The 22,144-nt window shown below is 42.6% G+C and overlaps 1 protein-coding gene across 9 annotated transcripts in view; it reads left to right on the top strand.

Annotated features, from left to right (window-relative positions):
- Nucleotides 1-1,010: 1,010 nt before the first annotated feature.
- Nucleotides 1,011-22,144, top strand: part of LOC119544153 (sterol 26-hydroxylase, mitochondrial-like) — an 87,983-nt gene continuing 66,849 nt past the window's right edge. For 5 of the 9 annotated variants that reach the window (XM_037849327.1, XM_037849326.1, XM_037849328.1 and 2 more), the window contains exon 1: nt 1,011-1,547. In XM_037849327.1, the coding sequence (XP_037705255.1) occupies nt 1,287-1,547 (261 nt within the window). In that variant the 5' untranslated portion in view covers nt 1,011-1,286. Of the gene's footprint in view, nt 1,548-2,076; nt 2,128-9,838; nt 10,100-17,765; nt 17,784-22,144 lie in introns of those variants that run through there. The other 4 variants (XR_005218776.1, XR_005218777.1, XM_037849332.1 and 1 more) reach the window with 4 other exon arrangements.

Here is a 22,144-nt window from a genome sequence, read left to right as displayed (position 1 = left end):
TCAGGTTTTTAACTCTTTGGAAAAAATACTTTGTATATATGGAATATTATCTTAAAAGATTCATGAAGCAACACTTTTCCTTCTTGCAATTTTTAGTTTTTTTTTTTTTTTTTTTTTTTGACTGAGAAGAGAAGAGATCAAAGCTCAATTGGAGAAAGTTTTATTGTAGCCATGAGCAGGCAGACGGAAGCCTACAAGTGGCAACAGCCCAGAAGAAAGATGGGAGAATAGTTTTATAGCTTTGGGGGAGGGGAGTTGGGGGAATAATTGTTGGTGGGTAAGATAGAGAAGTAAGGAGTTGACTCAGGGGATTGGTTTGCTTAGGGTAAGATAAGGAGTTGACATCAGGGTAAGATAAGGAGTTGACATCCGGGAGGTTATTACGTTAAGGAAATTTTTTGTTTATGTTCTTGCTCAGACTGCTACATTAGCTAAGACTGGGTTTTATGTAAACAGTCATATCTGTTGTGAGAGAGCTTCTAAGGGTGTGTTGTGTATGTGTTGGGGGTGGGGGGTTTTGCCTAACAGCAGTATTATCTGTACTATTTAATTCTGGTAAAAACTCACTGAGTTTGGTCTCCACCTGCAGTTCGAAAAGCCCTACTTTGGCAGGCATCGAGTGGGTGGGGAGGATTGTATCTTTAAAACCGTAATGCTTAAGTATTTTGTTTGTCTGGTTCCACAATTCAGGGATCAGAAGACCTTGGCCTTTCTGCTTGCCAGATTTCTCTCCCTTGCTTCTGACTGAGACACCTTAATCAATCCGGGCGGAGCTTAGGGCGGCCAATTTACCTTCAGCATCCCAACACTGGGGCGATGCTGCTCTGCGGTGGAGAACCCCCTGGCGGCCGCCCTTTTGTCTGGGTGGGTTCTCCCGGCCTTGGAAGGCCCTTAACTTCCCTAGACTTCGCTGCGCTCCCGCCTGGAGCTTGGACCAAGCCGAGAGTTAGCGGAAGCGCTGGGTGGAGCGTCCGCGCAGAGGAAGCCCTGCTCAGAGCGCGGAGGGTCTCCAAAGTCACCCCGTCCGTCTGCTGCTATTGGGGTGGCCACCCCTTTCCCGGACCGCGGCGCTTCCAGCTGGCGAAGGGGGGTTCCGTGTGTTCCCTAGTCCTGATTTGGAGGCAGCGAGGATCGCGGAGCAGAGATAGCGGGAAGGGGCCCGGCCCGCCTTCTCCCGCCCGCCCCGGGCAGCCCCTGGCTTTGACCCCGCCCTCTCGCCTAACTCCGGGGCTGGTCCAGGCGCTGCGCACTCGGGATCCAGAGGCGCGGCCGGCCGAGCACCGTCCATGGCTGCGCTGGGCTGCACGAGGCTGCGCTGGGCGCTGCTGGGGACGCGGGTGGCGGGTCGTGGCCTCCGCCCTCCGGGGGCAAGGACCAAGGCCGCGCTGCCCGCTGCGCTCCCCGCGGCCGAGGCAGCCAGCGCTCCCGGAGCCGGGCCTGGCGACCGGCGGCTGCGAAGCCCGGAGGAGCTTCCAGGGCCCGGGCAGCTGCGCTTCCTTTTCCAGCTGTTCGTGCAAGGCTATGCGCTGCAGCTGCACCAGCTCCAGGTACCCGGGTGAGGGCTTGGTGACCCTGGGATGGGAGTGAGCTCGGTGACAGAGAAGTTGGGGATGGAGGAAATGTTGGACCAAAAGTGAAGGACCTGGGAACTTAGCTCGGGACCAACGGGGTCATGTAGCCATAAATTGGAAATCTGTAGGGAGGAGTGCAGAGTGCAAACAAAACCCTTTGAGTTGAAATGAATAGGCCTATCAAAGCATGAATCAGGAAAGCACCGGAAAGGAGGAGATTTGGAGGCTAGACCGAAAGAGGACAAAGTTGAGAGAGGAGGGAGCTGTCCCCCTTCAGGAATGGCAGATGCCAGTGCAGAGCTGCCAGATGTTACATCACTAGTTAATTCTGTGGTCATATGGGCTACCACAGACTTCTTCAAAGGAAGCACCTTCAGGAGGATTGCAGAGATTTTTAGGAACTTGCAAGGTCAATTTCCCCTTAGCGGGAAAAGATGTCACTTCTCAGGCAGTGAAAGCAAAACCTTGGATGTTAAGGAAAACTTGCTTTTGTGTTATTAAATAGATTTCCAGTAAAAAGAGTTTATCTAGTGAATCCTGAGATGAGGCAGGGATGGATGGATAACCCACTGTCAACTGAGCCTGGAGAACCCACAGTGAGTAAAGGTGGGATAAGCTGGAGAGGTTTTAGAAAATGAACTGGAGGGATTCACGAGGGATCTCTGTTCTTAATGACTATTGAAAAACACGTGCTCCTACTATGCCCCAGGCACCATGCCCAATGTTGGGATTCTGGGAGATGAGCCTCTGCTCTCCTGGGGTTATGTGTGCCCTAGAGAAGATGGAGGGCAAAGAGTAAATGAATCAACAGCATTTTTTTTTTTTTTTTAGATAATTTGAGTGCCCTGTGAAGACAAGCTCATCCACGAGTTGGGGGTGAGGGGGTGTGCACCATCCATAGAGATTTCCAGTCATCAGTGTCTGGCAAAAGGGGCAGGCAGGCCTTGGGCTTGGGTAGGGAGGCATGGACTGGCCATACTGCTGGGCAGGGCAGTTGTCAAAAATGAGGAGCTGGTTCCCACCCCATCATGATGGTGGCTTGTGAAGCTTCTGGACCCTATGCCCCCACAGAAGCTTTGAACAAGGAGTAAGAACTGGCAGAAACATCTTTCTCAAAGCTCCAGAAAACATTTAAAGGACTGCAGTAACAGGGCAAGCACAAAATCAAGAAAAAGGCTACTTAAAAGTGCCCTGTTAGCCCTTCCCCCTTTCCCTTACCCACAAGGCAAGAAGCTGGTACACACTCCCAGTGGGGATCCCTGGTCCTAGTTCCCTGAGGGAGCACAGTAACCCTTCTGCACTTGCTGGGAGCTCAGATTCGCTGGTGGTGCACATGACTACGTAGTATCAGTTAGGATTCATTTGGCTTCCGCTCAAATTGGTTTAAATAATAAAGCATATTTATTGGCTCATAAATGAAAAGTCCATTGGTTGGGTGTAGTTTGATTTACAGATTCATTGATCTCATGAGGGCTATGTGTTTGCTTTTCTGCCTTTCTCTTGACTCCACTGTCTTGCCCCATCTATTTGTCTTTGAGCTGATGTCCTTGGAGGGGCTGAGGCTGCTGCCAGCAGCTCCACAGCTCCACTGAGACTCCACTTGCCTACCCCTCTTTCCCCAAGTTCTAGCAGGAGTCTTGAGCTTCACTGTGATTGGGTCATCTTGAGTCATGATTCTCTCTTCAGCCCATTCTCTGTGGTCATGGGGATAGCCATGACTGACTAGCTTGGCCAGGATTAATTGCCCATCCCTGAAACAATCATAGTGGCTGGGGGAAGAGGCAAACTCTCAGGAGCTTAGACCCCTGGAGGCTCACGCCTAAGGCTGGGGCTGGAGTCTCTCCCACCAAACCACGTGGCAACCGCACAAGGGGAGGAGAGGAGTGGATGTGAGGGCATTGACTGCAGTATCCCCTGGATCCTCAGCTGTCAAAAACTGTATTATCACACACACACACACACACACACACACACACACACACCACACACAAAAAACTAAAAACCAAAAACATCAGCTTATGGAAGCATTGTAGGACTTAAAGGGGGGGGGGGGTTGGGAATTGGGACATGTAAACATCATGCTACTCCATAAATGCCAGTTCTGTTCTCTTTTCTAACTAAAATAATGTCAAGTGGTACAGAAATGAATGTGAACATATATGAAATTTACATGTAGATTTATATTAAATTTTTATCTTTTATAGCTGTCTGCCCTGAGAATGAGATAAGACACCTATTCTGTAGCTCTTATTGTGGGCTACCTGGGGTGGAGACTCCTCCTGTGCCCACCAATGCCCTGTGCCCCTCTTTCTCCTTTTGGTGTTCGTGTTTGTCATCATCATACATTTATTACTCAGAGACTGGCCTGTGAAGCAGCTGAGGTCTGGGCCTGGGTCTTCTCCACCTCTGCCCCTCTTGGACCAGGCAAGGTCCTGAGAACAGGGAACATTCTGAGTCAGGGAAGATTCTGAGTCAGGTTTCATAACTGAGTAACTGCCATGTACCAGCCAAAAGGCTGTGAGTGGTCCTAAGCAGAGGACACATCTGGTTGTAAACTTCTTTGTGAAGGTAATTTACCAAAGCTAAATGTCAGTAAGAGGGGGATTTAAGGGAGGGATATAGGGTTCTTGGTGTTATTGTTTCTCTTTTTTTCTCTTTTCTCTTCTTCTTTCTTTGTGGAAGAAACGGAAATGTTCTCATATAGATTGTGGTGGTGAATGCATAACTACGTGATTTTACTGGGAACCACTGCTGTACACTTAGGATGGATTGTATGGTGTGTGAATAAAACTATTTGAAAAATAAACAGAGGGATACAAGTGCTGGAGAAAAGATAAAGAGAAAGAGACATATATTCACTCTTGGTGGGGAAGTGAATTGATGCAGCCTTTCTGGAGGGCAGTGTGGTGGTCCATAGGAGGCTATGTACGGGGTTGCCACATGATCCTGCAACCCTGTTATTAGGCAAAGATGTGTAAGAACTGAAAGTAGGGACACGAATAGGCATTGCACACTGGTGTTTATGGCAGCATTTTCAAGATTTTCAATAGATGCAGGTGGACTAAGGGTACATAGACTGATGAACGGAGTGGCAAATCATAACATATACATACAACAGAACATTGAGCAGCAGCAGGAAGGAATGAAGTCATGTGGCATGCAACTAGGTGAATGAACCTTGAGGGCATTAGGTTGAGTGAAATAAATGAGAAACAAAAGGACAAATAATGTATGGTCTCACTAATATAAACTAACTATAATAAGCAAACACTGAGAATTGAATTCAAGTGCACAGGTTATTAGGGGATAGAAAGTGGGCAGAGAATGGACAATCAATGATTAAGGAGTACAGAATGTTCAAATAAGTCTCATTGTAAAGGTTCCTAGATTGTAAGTTCTTACAGCAGTCACATCTATTCCTGAGTTTTAACTGTTATCTCTAAATTTTGAGATGTCATACTCTTTGTGTAAAACCTGGTAGTTCCCTGGAACATTAGGTATCTGTGTGACACCTGAGACTCAGAATTAGAATTCTGCAGCTCTGCAAGTCAGCATTGCTCCATCCATGACTATGAAAGAAGCTGAATAAGAGATCAGACTCCAATTAGAGATATGAATGAAATGGACCTGGTTAGGAATAAGGTAAATCAGAATACAGGGTAAAAGATGATATTGTCTGTATTTTAAAACTTGAACTTCTGTATGAGACCAAAGGGAGAGATGTTTATTTGGTCCAAAAGTTAAGTTTTCTGTAGCATACTATCTAATTTACCCTACCTGGTCAGTTTATTTAAACAACCCAAATACATGGAACCTAGATTAGAGAATGAGATCCTATAATTCTGTACAAATTCATGTAATATCTGGATACATTCCCAAGTATTCTGGGCAGAAAATAAAAAATTATTTGCAAAATCTACTTGAGGAACTGGGGGAAAATGTGGAACTATTAAGCTTCCCCACCTGGGGGATTCCTGATATTCTCTCAGGCCTAAGGACTCAAAATTGATTAAGCCAATTTTGAGGCTTGCCCTTATGAAAATTATTTCTGCAATGGCAAAGCTAGGCCTGCATGTAATTATGCCTAAGAGTCACCTCCAGAGAGTCTCTTTTGTTGCTCAGATGTGGCCTCTCTCTTTAAGCCAACTCTGCAAATAAACTCACTACTTGTCCCACTATGTGGAGCATTACTCCCAGGGGTGTAAGTCTCCATGGCAACATAGGACATGACTCCTGGGGTGAGCCTGGCCTTGGCATTGTGGGATTGAAAATACCTTCTGGACCAAAAGGGAGAAAAGAAACAGAACAAAATAAAGTTTTGGTGGCTAAGAGATTTCAAAAAGAGTCAAGAGGTCATTCTGGAAGTTACTCTTTTGCAAGCTTTAGCCAGATACTGCAAACTACCACAGTATGCCAAGCCCCAACCAACAGTATTCCTGAAAATCCTAGGAATGCACTGGGCTCTATTTAAGTCTCTATAAAAGTTTTTCTTAGTAAGCTTATTTTTTTCAGAAACTTAAGGCCTCCAGAAGGATCCTATCCCAGATAAGCCCTGAAACCCAGAGGTACCAATCTCTCCAAGAACATCAACCAGTTTCATGCCTCTACCCCTTTAGGTCAACACCCCTTTCTAGCATGAAGAAGTTAAAATGGTCATTGCCCAGATATCCCTGAAGACTGAGAGAAAGATCAAATGAAAGGGAAAAGATGTAATTGAGAAATTTGGATTTAACAAATGACTGCAAATACTGACTCATCATATAGATATTTCTTTTTAGTGACTATTGTTTTAGAATAGCCAGAAGGAAATACCTGAAGTTGAGTTGAACTGTAAAACAGTAGCTGTGATCCTTGACAATGACTGTATAACTACATAGCAAAAAAAAAAAAAATTCAGTTGCCCGTGTTTGTATGGATCTACTTCTGGATGTTTTGTTCTGTTCCACTGATCTATGTATCTATATCTGACAATACTACACTGTCTTAGTTAACTACCTCTATTGTAAGTCTTAAAATTGAGTAGACAATTTAGAAGGCTGGGCCCTTGATCTTGGGGGTTGCCTTTTGAAGCTTGTTACTGCAAAGGAGAATCTAAGCCTACTTATAATTGTGCCTAAGAGTTACTGCCAGAGAACCTCTTTTGTTGCTCAGATGCAGCCTCTCTCTCTAAGCCAACTCAGCTGGTAAACTCACTGTCTTCCCCCCCTACATGGAACATGACTCGCAGGGGTGTAAATCTCCCTGGCAACATGGGACATGACTCCTGGGGATGAACCTGGGCCTGCGGGATTAAGAAAGACTTCTTGACCAAAAGGGGGAAGAAAAATGAAACAAAGTTTCAGTGGCTGAGAGATTTCAAATGGAGTCAAGAGGTCATTCTGGAACTTATCCTTATGCATTACATGGATATCCCTTTTTAGTTTTTAGTGTATTGGATTATCTGCCAAACTGCAACCCAGTATCCTTGATTTTTGAAGATGATTGTATAACTATGTACCTTACACAGCGTGACTGTGCAATTGTGAAAACCTTGTAGATCACAATCCCTTTACCCAGTGTATGAGCAGATGAGTAAAAAATGGGAACAATTAATAAATGAATAATGGGGGGATGAAGGGTGGGATATTTTGGGTGTTCCTCTTTACTTGTATTTTTATTATTTTTTATTTAATTTATTATTTTTTGGAGTAATGAAAATGTTCAAAAATTGATGGTATTGTGAACAATTGATTGTACACCATGGATAATTGTAGGATATGTGACTATATCTCAATAAAACTGAAGTTTTAAAAATTGGGTAGAGTGAAACACTAGTGATCAATAAGAGGGAGGGATGAGGGGTATGGGATGTTTGGGGTCTTCTTTTATTTGTATTTTTTTTTTCTGGAGTAATGCAAATGTTTTAAAAATAGTCACAAAAATGTGTGATGATATGGTGAACCATTGATTGTATACTTTGGATGGATTGTATGGTGTGTGAATATGACTCAGTAAAATTACATTGAAAAAAAAATCTTTGTGAGACTCTTTCCCAAGTCCTTGATCTGGGATTTTGACATTAGATAGAATGAAGAAGTGACATCAGTGAGAGAGGTAGGCAGAAGGCTCAAGCATGACCCTTCAGTTCTTAGCATCTCAGGTTCAGAAATGAAATTATGTGAACACATTCAGCATGGGCAGACTCCTAGGAATTGACACGCAGAGTCCCGACTCACAGGAACATGGTTTGGACTGTAATGCCCAAGTGTTTATTTACTGAGGAGTTCACATCCCCTGGGGATGCTTCCACTCCTTCACACAGGAGCCCTCTGTGCCAGGTATCTATTGCTGCATACCAAATTACCCCACCACATACTGTCTTAAAACAACACACATTTTGTCATGTTCATGATTTTGTGGGTGAGGAATTTGGGCAGAGTGTAGCAGACATGGCTTAACTCTGCTCTGTGATAGACTTGAACTTCAGCTGGCATGGCTCAAATGGCTGAAGATGGTGGGGATGGCTCCAATGGGACCCTATGTCTAGACCCTCAGCTCTGGCTTTTGGCTGGCTTTCTCAGTTTTCTCCATGTCACAGCTGCTGAGGCTGGAATGCTGAAAGGATGGCTTCTTCGTTGCATGTGTGGTGCCTGGGCTGGTTTAGTTGGAACAGCTGGACATCTGATCCCTTCACATGGCTAGCTTGGGCTTCCTCACATCATGGCAGTCTCAAGATACTCATTTTTCTCACATGGTGCTGGCTTCTCCCAGAGTGAATATTCCAAGAGACGGAACGTGGAGGTTGCTACTTTCTTAAGGCCTCCCTAGGCCCTAACACTGGCACAGCATCATTTCCTCTGCACTCTACTGGTCAGAGCAGTCAGAGAGCCCCCCAGATTCTAGAGCTGAAGATATAGAGTCCCCATTTCTTATTGAGGGAGATCTCTAAGAATTTTGGTTAATTTAATCCACCACACCCTCATCCTAGGTTTCAGGTACTTGGAGAGAGAAATTATAACTACATAGGTGAACAGCTTGGTGTGCAAGGACCCGGAACTAAAGCAGTAGAATCCCATGGAAAGAAATGTCGTCTAGGCTTTGGGGAGACCTGGTTGAATGTGCTTCTCTAGTTTCTATCCATTAGATTAAGTAGCTCTGTCCCTTGGATAGTGAGAGATAAATCTGCCAAAGTCTTGGTGTTTGACTCCTCTCTTCTGGATTTTGCAAAGATCACCCCCATTCTGTTAACACATTCTTTTTCAGTTTGGTTAATATTATGGATTAGTTGGTATTTTCCCAGCACTTCCCATCAAGCCTTCCAGAGATTATTTTCTCCTTACCATGACTGGGTGTGAGTGTTTTCCAATCAAGTATGGCAGGCATTTACAGGGTTTGGGGCAAGGCTGTGGCAGAACTGTGTACACTACCTTTAAATTGCATTATATAGCAAGGCCAAAAATTACCACTCAGCAACTGCACTGCCAGAATTTATCCTACAGACAAGCTGTTATGTGAAAGAAATATTCAAGAATATTCAAGGAAGCATTGTTTATGATTGGGAAAGATTAGAATGACTTAAAATGTTCCATAGCAGGGACTGTCTTCATTTCCCAGGTTTGATCACAAACACCACAAAATTGGTTGGCCTAATCAAAAGATGGAAGCAACCGAAGTGTCCACCAACCAATGAATGGACAAACAAAATGTGCTATATACATACAATGGAATATTATTCAGCCATAAAAAGGAATAAAGTCCTTATACATGAAACAACATGGATGAACCTTGAAGACATCATGTTGAGTGAAATAAGCTAGATACAAAAGGACAAATATGTATGATCTCATTGTTTTGAAACAATTAGAATAGGCAAACTCATAGAGTTAGAATCTAGAATATATGTTACCATGGGATGGGGTGGAGATAGGAAAGGGGAAGTTGAGGCTTAAAATGTACAGGATTCCTATTTGGAGTGATGAAATGTTTTGGTAATGGATGGTGGTGATGGTAGCATAACATTGTGAATGCAATTAACAGCACTGAAATATATATCTGAACATGATTAAAAGGGGAAATGTTAGATTGTATATGTGGTAACAGAATAAAACTTAAAAAAAAAAAAAAAACTGGTTGGCTTAAACAACAGGAATTTATTGGCTCATGGTTCTGAGGCTGGGAGAAGTCCAGAATCGAGGCATCAGCAAAGCGATGCTTTCTTCCCAAAGATGTGGCATTGTGGGTCTGGTTGCTTGGCTTTTCTTTCACATTGCTTGGCCATTTTCTTCCAGGTTCTGGTTTCCAGCTTGTGATTCTGCACGTGGCCCTCTCTTCATAAAGCCTCCTACAATAGGATTAAGGCCCAACTTCATTAAGTTGGGCCACACCTAAACCAAAAGTAACAGCTTCAAAAGATCCTATCTGTCTACAATGGGTTTACACCCACAAGAATGGATCAAGATGAAGAATATGATTCTCTTTGATGTGCATAAGGCAACCTACCACAGGGTAAATTTTTACATGTAATCTTTATATAAAGATTCAGTATTCCAACACCCCAACTTCCAAAAATATATATGTATTTATATAAAGTTTCAGTATTCATAGACCTTTATTAAATCTTATCTTGTTTGTTACTACCCCTTCCTCTCGCTTAATCTCTTTCTCCATTTTCAGGGGTGTGTAGGCAGTGAGCACCCTAACTTGTTCATACTGAGAGGGTATGTTGACAATATGGGGAAGGGGGCTGCATCCAATTGCTGCCTCTGGGTTTTAGGACTTGTCTGACATAGGAACATTCTGGTGGATTTAAGTTTCTGAGAGATAAAACTTAGTGAATCTTTCATAGAATCTCAGGTAGGGACCTAGGTATTTGGGGACTACTTTTGGTAAGGGCAAGGTGTACTGTGGCCATTTGGGATGTCTAGCTGGAGCTTGCGTAAGAGAAACTTCCAGGGTAGCCTCTTGACTCTATTTGAGATCTCTCAGCCACTATGACCTCAGCTTGTTACCTTTCTTGTTTCCATCTTTTGGTCAAGTAGGCATTTTCAGTCCCTCACTGCCAGGGCCAGGCTCGTTCCTGGGAATCAGGTCCCACATTGCCAGGGAGATTCATTCCCCTGGGAGTCATGTCCCTGTTGGGGAGGAGATGAAACCTTATTTTGTTGCCTTCCTTCCACCCCTTTGGGTCAAGAAGGCATTCTCAATCCCTTGATGCCAGGGCCAGGCTCATTCCTGTGAGTCCTGTCCCACATCGCCAGGGAGACTCACTCTCCTGGGAGTCATGTCTCACGTAGTGGGGAGAATAATGAATTTCTCTGCAGGGTTGGGCTTAGAGAGAGAAAGGCCACACCTGAGCAGCAAAAGAGGTTCTCTGGAGGTGCCTCTTAGGCATAATTATAGGTTGCCTTAGCCTCCCTTTTACAGACGTAAGTTTCACAAGAGCAAGCCTCAAGATTAAGGGCTTGACTTATTATGTAGCAGGTTCCTAATTTCACATAGCATATATTCTGTCCAAAAAAAAATCAATGTCTCACTATCTTTACTTAGTTGTACAATCATCATCAATCTCAATTTTAAACAATTATCATAACACCAAACAGCCCAAAGCTCTTATAAGCCCCTATTTATTTATCCCTAGTGTTAGCGTGGTACTAGTAAAGTATTCCCATTACATATAGAATATAATACGTAATAGGTAGTTTTTCCCATATGCCATTCTGTTGTTAACTCTTTGCACCAGTGTCATACCTTAGAAGTAGATCATGCAAGCACTTATTTATATTTGTAGTGCTAATCTGTGGGAAAAAATGCTTTTAAACAACTCCTTTCAAACATGTTCACTTTCAATGTGGCACTGATGCTTATAATCCCATTAATGAACTATCTTCACCCCTGTCATTTTCCATATCTTTAAGTTCACCCTCATTAACATCTGTACATATTAGGCAATCATTCCCCCTTCACAAGCTTCTGTCTATGTCTACATCCCCTATGTTTTACATTATAAGACACAGATTTTACATTGTTCAGGGAATTCATATTAGTGATAACATACAATATCTCTCCTTTAGTGTCTGACTTATTTCACTCAGCACTATGTCTTCAAGTTTCTTCCATGTTTTCATATGTTTCAGGACGTTGTTCCTTCTTACTGCTGCATAGTATTCCGTCATGTGTATATACTACATTTTGTTTATCCACTCATCTATTGAAGGACACTTGGATTGTTTCCATCTTTTGGCAGTTGTGAACAATGCCACTGTGAACATTGGTGTGCAAATGTCTGTTCGCGTCACTGCTTTCCGATCTTCAGGGTATATACTGAGAAGTGGAACTGCCGGATCATAGGGTAAACTGATATCTAGTTTTCTGAGGAACCACCAAACTGTCTTTCACAGTGGTTGTACCATTATACATTCCCAACAGCAATTTCCAATTTCTAATTTATCCACATCCTTTCCAGCATTTGTAGTATCTGGCATGTTTAATGGCAGCCATTCTTATTGGTGTGACATGATATTTCATTGTGGTTTTCATTTGAATTTTCCTGATAGCTAGTGAAGATGAATTTGGCAATTCAAGGCCCCTTTCCCTTCCAAATAAATTTCATAACTAGATTTTCCAAGACTGCAAAGCAGGTTTTGGAATTTTGATTGGAATTGCATTGAATCTGTAGATCAGTTTGGGTAGAATTGACATCTTGATGATGTTTAGCCTTCCTATCCATGAACACAGAATATCTTTCTACCTCTTTAGGTCCTCCTTGATTTCTTTTAGTAAAGTTATCTAATTTTCTATGTAGAGGTCTTTTACATCCATGTTAAGTTGATTCCTAGGTACTTGATTTTTTTTTTTAGTTACTGTTCTAGGTTGCTAATGCTGCCGGAATGCAAAACACCAGAGATGGATTGGCTTTTATAAAAGGGGGTTTATTTGGTTACACAGTTACAGTCTTAAGGCCATAAAGTGTCCAAGGTAACACATCAGCAATGGGGTACCTTCACTGGAGGATGGCCAATGGTGTCCAAAAAACCTCTGTTAGCTGGGAAGGCATGTGGCTGGCATCTGCTCCAAAGTTCTGGTTTCAAAATGGCTTTCTCCCAGGATGTTTCTCTCTAGGCTGCAGTTCCTCAAAAACATCACTCTTAGTTGCACTTGGGGTATTTGTCCTCTCTAAGCTTCTCCAGAGCAAGAGTCTGCTTTCAATGGCCGTCTTCAAACTGTCTCTCATCTGCAGCTCCTGTGCTTTCTTCAAAGTGTCCTTCTTGGCTGTAGCTCCTCTTCAAAGTGTCACCCACAGCTGCACTGCGTTCCTTCTGTTTATCAGCTCATTTATATGGCTCCACTGATCAAGGCCCACCCTGAATGGTTGGGACCACGACTCCATGGAAATTATCCAATTAGAATCATCACCCACAGTTGGATGGGGCACATCTCCATGGAAACACTCAGAGAATCACAATCTAATCAAAACTGATACATCTGCCCACACAAGATTACATGAAAGATAATGGCATTTGGGGGGACATAATACATTCAAACTGGCACAGTTACTTTTGTGAATGGAATTTTTTTTTCTTGAGTGCCTCTTCAGTTAGGTCATTACTAGTGTGTAGGAAAATTTTTCACTTTTGCACACTGATCTTGTGTCCCGCCACTCTGCTGATTTGTTTATTAGCTCAAGTAGCTTTGTCATTGATTTCTCAGTCCAAATATAAGATCATATCATCTGCAAATAATGACAGTTTTCCTTATTCCTTTCCAATTTGGATGCCTTTTACTTCTTTGTCTTGCTGAATTACTCTGGCTAGAACTTGTAACACAATGTTGAATAATAGCGGTGACAGTGGGCATCCTTGTCTAGTTCCTGATCTTAGGGGGAAGACTTTCAGTTTCTTACCATTGAGTACTATGATGGCTTCAGGTTTTTCATATATGCCCATATCATATTGAGGAAGTTTCCTTCAATTCCTACCTTTTGAAGTGTTTTTATCAAAAAGGGATGCTGAATTTAGTTGAATGCTTTTTCAGCATCTATTGAGGTGATCATTTGATTTTTCTTTCTTGATTTATTAATGTGTTGTATTACATTAATTGATTTTCTTATGCCTGGAATGAACCCCACTTGGTTATAGTGTATAATTCTTTTAATGTACCCTTGGATTCAATTTGCAGGCATTTTGTTGAGAATTTTTGCATCTATAGTCATTAGGGAGATTGGCCTGTAATTTTCCTTTCTTGTAGAATCATTATCTGGTTTTGGTATTAGGGTAATGTTAGCTTCATAAAATGAGTTAGGTAGTGTTCCTTTTTCTTCAACTTTTTGAGACAGTTTGAGCAGGAGTGGTGTCAGTTCTTTTAGGAAAGTTTGGTAGAATTCCCCTGTGACTCCATCTGGCCCTTGGCTTTTATTTGTAGGAAGATTTTTGATGACTGATTGGATCTCTTCACTCATGATTGGTTTATTGGGGTCTTCTATTTCTTCTAGGGTCAGTCTATGCTGTTCATGTGTTTCCAGGCATTTTTCCATTTCTTCTAAGTTGCCTAGTTTGTTGGCATACAGTTTTTCATAGTATCCTCTTATGATTTTTAAAATTTCTTCAGCATCCATGGTAATGACCCCACTCTCATTTCTGATTTTGTTTACTTGGATCTTCTCTATTTTTGACATTGTCCGTCTAGCTAAGGGTTTGTCAATCTTGTTGATCTTCTCAAAGAACCAACTTTTGGTTTTATTTACTATCTCTATCGTTTTTCTTTTCTCCAGATCATTTATTTCTGCTTTAATCTTTGTTATTTCTTTTCTTCTACTTGCTTTAGGGTTAGTTTGCTGATCATTCTCCAGTCTCTTCAGTTGTTCAGTTAAGTCTTTGGTTTTAGCTCTTTCTTCCTTTTTAATGTATGCATTTAGAGCTATAAATTTCCCTCTCAGCACTGCCTTCGCTGCATCCCATAGGTTTTGATGTGTTGTGTTCTTGTTTCCATTCATCTCTAGATACTTACTGATTTCTCTTGCAATTTCTTCTTTGACCCACTGATTGTTTAGTAGTGTGTTGTTTAACCTCCATGTATTTGTGAAAGATCTGGTTCTTTGGTGGTAATTGATTTTTAGTTGCATTCCATTATGTCAGAGAATGTGCTTTGAATAAATTCAATCTTTTTAAATTTATTAAGACATTTTTTGTGCCCCAGCAGAGGATTTATCCTGGAGAGCGTTCCATGAATACTAGGGGCTCCCTGTCTCTCTGAGTTTCAGGCATCCCAGAAGCCCTGGGGTGGGAGATGGGCACTGTGCACCATGGCAAAGACTCCAGGCTGGAGAACTGAGAGGGTCAACTTACTGGTCAGCAGTTGGCCCTAGAGTGTGCTGCATTTTGCCAGCCAACAAGACCCAGGCTGGCCCCAGTCTTGGGGGTGGGGGAAGGGTGCCTAGCATCACAGTGGAGCTCCCTCCTTCACCCTCGTCTCTTCATTCACGAAAGTAGCCGAGCTGTGAGCACCCCGGTCCCCTGTGCAGAAAGGATCAAGACGTTGGGACCTAGAGGGTCACTCTTGCCAGCCAACCATCAGATCAGTAGTTCTCTGTGTCCCCCTCTCCTCCTAAGGGAAGAGCCTCCCCATCTCCCTCAAATCTGGACCAAAATGGCTGGCCATGGGACTGGGTGGTAGACACTGGGAACCACAGCAGAGTCTCTGTATGTGGATATAATAGATCTTCTGGCTCCCGGCCCCCCTGTGGAAAGACTGCTGTGGGACTGAGACAGTTAACTTCAGCAGCTGGCAATTGAGGTAGGAGTACGCTGCTTGTCAGCAGCCTGGTCCAGCTTGTGCACAGCGGCCAGCTGCAGGGGTGATTGCGTTTGAGTTCATCACCCCTATTTCTCAGTCATAGTTTCTTTTCTTTTTCATCCAGCTCTTCCTTATATGTTGCAGTGGTCCTTCTCTGGTCACCATAGTCACAGTGGACAGTTTCTGCCGGTTCTCTCATTGGTTTTTGGTGGAGGAGTGAGTTCTGCCTGTCATTACACCACCATCTTCCCAGAAGTCCCACCCCCAACCTTGCACATATCCAAGTAGGAATTCTCAGGAGCACAGGCCACAGACTCTAATTAATTGAACCAAATCTGTCCCGTCATCTCAGGTAATATCAGAGGGGAGTGACCTTGACTGTGACTGTGAAGCCCAGTGGGAGGAGAGACCACAGCCAGGTTTTCCATCACCAAGCCAGTGAAAAATGTCCTGAATCCAGGCACACCAACTACCCAGGCCCTGCCTTGGCCAGCCCACAAGAAGTCCCATCTGATTGTCTGTTACCACCTGTGCTCAAGATTTTAGAACAATCTGTGAAAAAACTTTCAAAAGAGGCCAAAAATAACAGGATGAGGCTAAAGACACCATGAGGGTCTGGGAAGTTATTTATGTTCTGTCATCTATAGTGGAGGCTGACCCTTTCTTATTCTCTGTGGCTGTTGGGAGGTTCCTGAGAGTTCTCTGATTGACATCTTCATTGTCCATAGGTCAAGTCGAGACTGGCGTCAGCATTGTAGGTTGAGTTGACCAGATGCCCTGTGGACAAGAGCTGAGAGGGATTAATGGCCCTACCCTCCTGCCCTGATCTCCCAGGGTTGACCCCTGACATCACACAGGCAGGAGTTGCTCTGCTCCTTCCACAGCCACGTGTTCAGCATGAGCAGTCCCTTCAGCAGTCCTTTTGCTCTTTTCTCCAATCCACCCATTTCACCCACTCACATGTCCTGCATCATCTCTCAGTGGCTTGGTAAGTTTCTTCCTTATACACTTTGTACCATCCTAGAACATCTCCCACCCCCAGATGTGTGAGCCATGCAAAGACCAGTTTAGGGGTTGTCCCCTCATATTCATGATCATTATCTTCAACTCCATGATGGCCCACTGGAAGTCAATCTATGCCAGTTTGGATATATTATGTTCTCCAAAAACCATGTTCTTTAATGCAATCTTGTGAGGGCAGACATTAATCTTTTGATTGAGTTTTTCCATGGAGATGTGACTCAATCAACTGTGGGTGAGACCTTTGATTAAACTACTTGCATGGAGATATGGACCCCACCCATCCATTGTGGGTCCTTAATTAAATAACTGGAGTCCTATAAGAAAGATCACAAAAAGAAGGAGCTCAGAGCAGCAGAGAGAGACTTTCGGAGAGATGCTTCATTGCTGACAGAGATGCTCAGAGATGCTTGGAGGTGTAGACAGAAGGACATTTGGAGATGCTAAGCTAAGGATGCACAGGAGCTGAGAGAGGAGCTTAAACACAACCTAGGACCAGCAGATGCCAGCCATGTGCCTTCCCAGCTGACAGGTGTTCTGGACACCACAGACCTTTCTTCACTGAAGGTATCCTCTAGTTGATGCCTTAGTTTGGATACTTTAATGGCCATAGAACTGTAAATTTGTAGCCAAATAAACCCCCTTTATAAACCAATCCTTTTCTGGTATTTTGCATAATGGCAGCATTAGCAAACCAGAACACCATCAAGCATAGCCAGGGGACAAAAGAATCTGTAAGTCAGAATTTCCCAGGGTTAGGCATGAGAAGAAAGATGGTAGACTAAGAAGTTAATTTTATGGTCTGGATCTCTCGCAGCCAGTTTGTGCCTCCTCCCTCCACCCCAGTCTCACCATTAAACATTCTATTTAAATGGGATGTACCCTTGGTTGTTATCTCTTTCAGTTTCTCTTTTAAAATTCTAACCCATTTTTCAATGGATGCTACCTGGGGATGATCTAGACATGAAAGGTTGGACAAATGTCCCACATAGCTGCCCATGGCTGGGTACTTTTTGCTGTAAACGTGGCACCATTGTCTTATTGGATGTGTTTGGGAAATCCAAACCATATAGCATGCCCCATTCTTTAGGTCCTGAATACTGCTTCTCTCATCTGGTATGTGAATGAGGAGAGCTGTACTGTACTCTGGAAAGATATTTACTGCAGTCACTGCTCAGTGTACCCTTGAGCGGAAACTGATAGCTGGATAAGTAGAAAAATATTTAATGTAATTTTTTAGCTGGAAAATGTTCAGTATAGTTTTCAATAGCTAAAAAAAAAATTGTTCATTATAATTATCTCACTCAAGCAGCCTTGAGTTATTCTAAGCATAAAAAGCCCTCGTTAAAATAGCTTGCTGTTGATCTAATCTCAACAACAACAAAAAAACTTATTCTCTGTTCTCAGGAACTCTCCTAGCATTGCTTGCAGGAGGATGCAAGGAATATCACCATAGGGTCTGACAACCAGCGCCTTCTTCTTGAAAAACAAGCTTGAATGAGGGGAGGACTTTAAGGTAACAGGAGCTATTAACCGAAACAGCTTTTTCTCTTCCATTTTTTTCCCCTTCTGTTTTCTTCTGGATCCTGGCCATTTCTTTGTCTCTTTGGGGTTACAAAAGGCCAAACGACTGTTCTCACTCTGAACTGGTCTTGGAAAGCTTTTTTCCTCCAGTTCCTTGTTGATGCACCTTCAGTAAAATCATCTTTGCACCAAACCATAAAGACTTCTTTCTCTATTTGATGCAGGATGAGGCAGGCCTATTTAGGACCTTATTTTCTAATGGTAACAATTTGGCAATCGTGAAGGGACCCCTGCTGCCTTTAGTGCAGCCCTGATCTATGTCTCGACTGCCATGGGGCTCTCCTGGACAGGAAATTTTCCTGGAGGACTGGGACTGGAGGGTCTGGCTGGAGGTTCCTGCCATGGACAGACACCAGGTGCATCTGTGTGAAGGTGACCTTGCAACCATAACTTTCCCTGTGCTGGGGAAGTGTGTGATCTTTTATTTGTTGTGCTTAATTTGCTTCCTTTTGTTTCAATTAGTCTATTGTGTAAAAAGACTAATTGAGTTGATCCAGGGGTCATGCATGCGGACTTGGTGGGTTTGAGCCCTGCTATCCATGACCCAGATTCATGGTTCTCCTTTTGAATTTGTACAGTTTGTGCAGTTTGCAGTTGTGGGGAACCAGTTGTATTTGAGGAGCTCCTCCTCTGATGTTCTGTCTTCCTGATTTCTGTTGGTATTGCCCAGCCATGGGAAATTCTCAAAGTGTGCCGGCTACATCTCCCTTGGGAACTATTCTTAATAATTAGTCTAAATTTGGAGAGCGTCATTTAAAAAAGAAATTGCTAGTACATTATTGCAACTCTGTGTGGCCACAGTATAAATTAACTAAAGGGGTGGAGTGGCCAAAAAATGGGACTTCTGATTTTCAAGTAATTATTCAATTAAAAATGTTTTACAAGAACAAAAGATTATAAAATTTAGTGAAAATAACCAATGTGCTGCAGCAGCAGTCAGCTGGCTGTTACGTACGGTATGGCTAGCTATAGCAAACTCTCAGGAAAGAGAAATCCACAAGTTAAAGGAAAAGTTACAGTTAGAAAAGACATGAGAACTTTTACCTCTGCTTCAGTGGCAGGGCTTCCAGAGCAATTAGGGAAGAGAAATAATGATACAGAAGTGCTGGCCTGTCCATTTTTAAAATTAAGAAGTCAGTAAAAAGGACCCAGCCAAAGGTTAAAGTTGTCTTAGCTAAGAAGAATTAAGATCCACTCCTGAAGTCCCTGGAAGGACATCAAGAAGTAACTAATAGAATTTAAAAATTGGCGAAGTGCAAACTGTGAGATGGGCACAAAGTCTCTCTAACAACCCTGTTTGGCCAGTAAATAAAACTATGGTTACGAGAGAATACTCTGCTGGGTCATTGATTAAATTGGGAAAACTTCTAGTAACCAAAAAGCAAATGCTTTAGCCCATATCCTCCTAATATGTCACATACCTGCTAAGAAAGAAAGATGCCTTATAAATATATATATATATATATATATATATATATATATATATATATATATAAAAGGTGACCATAGACGAGCAGCCAAGGGGTGGCAAATGGCAAAAACATTAGGAACCCCCTCAAATGCGCTGATTTAATAACTGTTATAGAAGATTGTGAAGCTTGTTCCTGGCTTCACCCTCATTCAGTACCCTATAGTAGTGGACATATACATAAAGCCAATATGCCTTTAAAGAATTAAAACAAACTAGAAAGACAAAATACTTTCATGAATTTCAAATTTCATGCAAAATTAAATCTTTTTTTGGAAGTAATGTAATATCTATATATTCCATTAATCCTTGTCAAAAGATTGTATATTACTGTTTCAAAATGCATTAACTAATACTTAGCATTATTCTGACAAATTTAATTTTTTTAAATTCAATTTTATTGAGATATATTCACATGCCATACAGTCATCCAAAGTGTACAGTCAATTGTTCACAGTACCATCATATGATTGTGCATTCACCACCCCAATCCATTTCTTGAACATTTTCCTTGTACCAGAAAAAGTGAAAATAAGTGTAAAAAATAAAAGTAAAAAAGAACACCCAAATCACCCCCACCCTATTTTTCATCTAGTTTTGTATCCCCATTTTTCTACTTATCCATCTATACACTGGATAAACGGAGTGTGATACACAAGGCTTTCATAATCATACTGTCACCCCTTGTAAGCTACATTGTTATACAATCGTCTTCAACAGTCAAGGCTACTGGGTTGCAGTTTGATAGTTTCAGGTATTTACTTCTAGCTATTCCAATACATTAAAATCTAAAATGGGTTATCTATATAGTGCAGAAGAGTACCCACCAGAGTGACCTCTTGATTCCATTTGGAATCTCTCAGCCACTGAAACTTTATTTTGTTTCATTTCATGTCCCCATTTTGGTCAAGAAGATGTTCTCAATCCCATGATGTCAGGTCCAGATTCATCCCCAGGAGTCATATCCCACATTGCCAGGGAGATTTATACCCTTGGGATTACGATCCCAAGTAGGGGGGAGGGCAGTGAGTTTACCAGCTGAGTTGGCTTAGCTAGAAAGAGGGCCACATCTGAGCAACATAGAGGTACTCAGGAGGAGACTCTTAGGCACAATTACAAGCAGGTTCAGTCTCTCCCTTGCAGTAACAAGCTTCATAAGGGCAAGTCCCGTGAGAGAAGGCTTGGCACATCAAACTTTCAGTACTCAATGTTTATGAGAACTTCAGCAACAATCCAGGTGAGGAAGTCCTACACCTCTGCATTTTCCCCCAGCTCCTCAGGGGACCCTGCATATATGTTTTTATTCTCTGTCCAAATTACTTTGGGTTGTGTCGCTATTTCACATTAACCTATGCAAACCTACCAGGTCTCCCTTCCTATTAAAAGTTCCATGTAATCATGGTATTTGAACAAAACATATGAGTTAAATTGTGTAGGAAATATAGATCTTTCACCAACTAAACATCTCTTCCCTTGGTCTCACATGGAATTTGATGTTTTAAAATGCAGTCAGGAGACGGAAGAAGATAGCAGCATAGAGAGGAGTGGAAGCTAGTTTGTCCTCCTAGAACAACGAATAAACAACCAGGAACAACAAGTAAATAATCTGGAATAACTGCAGGGGGTGGGGACAAACATGACTGCTCACTCATCATACACCAACCTGAATTAGGAGGAATGCCCGAGATCACAGCATAAAATCTGTAAGTAAAAACTGCATCTCCCCCCATGGCCCAAACTGCAAAGCCTTACAGTGCTAGAGAGTAGCACTCTCCCAGCAAGTGAATATAGCTTAGCTGAGCTCCAACTGGGGTTTCAATTAACAAGTGTGGACTGCTCAATACAAGCTATGAATCCCAAACAAGCAGACAGAGGCTTTTGATGACGACTGACCTTGGAGAGCTAGAGGGTGGCTGCAGACTGGCCCTGAAGGGGGTTTTATGTCCCTTTTTTGGCTTGGTGGAGAAAACCTCAGCCGTTTTCAGTTCCCAGTGCTCTGACCCAGAGAAGAGTGGAGATAGCACAGGCAGAGTCTTTTCAAATGCTCATGACCTCTCCCTAGGGCGAGTATCTTCCCTAAGAGGAAAGAGGTGTGGCCCAGCTCTACTACCCACCCTCCATTCAGAACCACACCCCCACAGTCTGGGGGAAAACAGCCACTGGCCACACTTCCTTAAACCAGTCTGGAGCTACAGGCTGACAGGAACCACCTGCTGGGTAGAAAAGCACAGAGACTTGAGGCCTCACAGGGCGTATCAATCTTCTAAGACACACCCTCAGGGAGATGTGATATTATTGCCTTCTTCTAAGACCTGAGCCTATTCTGGTCTGGGAAAACCTGATTGGGGTAACCAAGGAAACCATATGGCTAGACAACATAATACTACAACCTACACTAAGAAAAATGAAATTATGGCCAGTCAAAGGAACAAACTTACACTTCACTGAGATACAGAAATTTAAACAACTAATACTAAATTAATTCAAAATGTTTAGGGAAGATATGGCAAAAGAGATGAAGCATATAATGAAAATACTGGGCATACATGAGACAGAAATCGAAAGTTCATAAAAACAACTGGCAGAATCAATGGAAATGAAAGGCACAACACAAGAGATGAAAGACACAAAGGAAACATACAACAGCAGATCTCAAGAGGCAGAAGGAAACATTCAGGAACTGGAGAACAAGGCATCTGAAAGCCTACACACAAAAGAACAGATAGAGAAAAGA

Source organism: Choloepus didactylus, chromosome 9 (assembly GCF_015220235.1).
Source record: "Choloepus didactylus isolate mChoDid1 chromosome 9, mChoDid1.pri, whole genome shotgun sequence".
Lineage (NCBI taxonomy): Eukaryota > Metazoa > Chordata > Mammalia > Pilosa > Megalonychidae > Choloepus > Choloepus didactylus.
The sequence above is the reverse complement of the archived record's forward strand: the minus strand, read 5'-3'. Positions and strand labels throughout refer to the sequence as shown.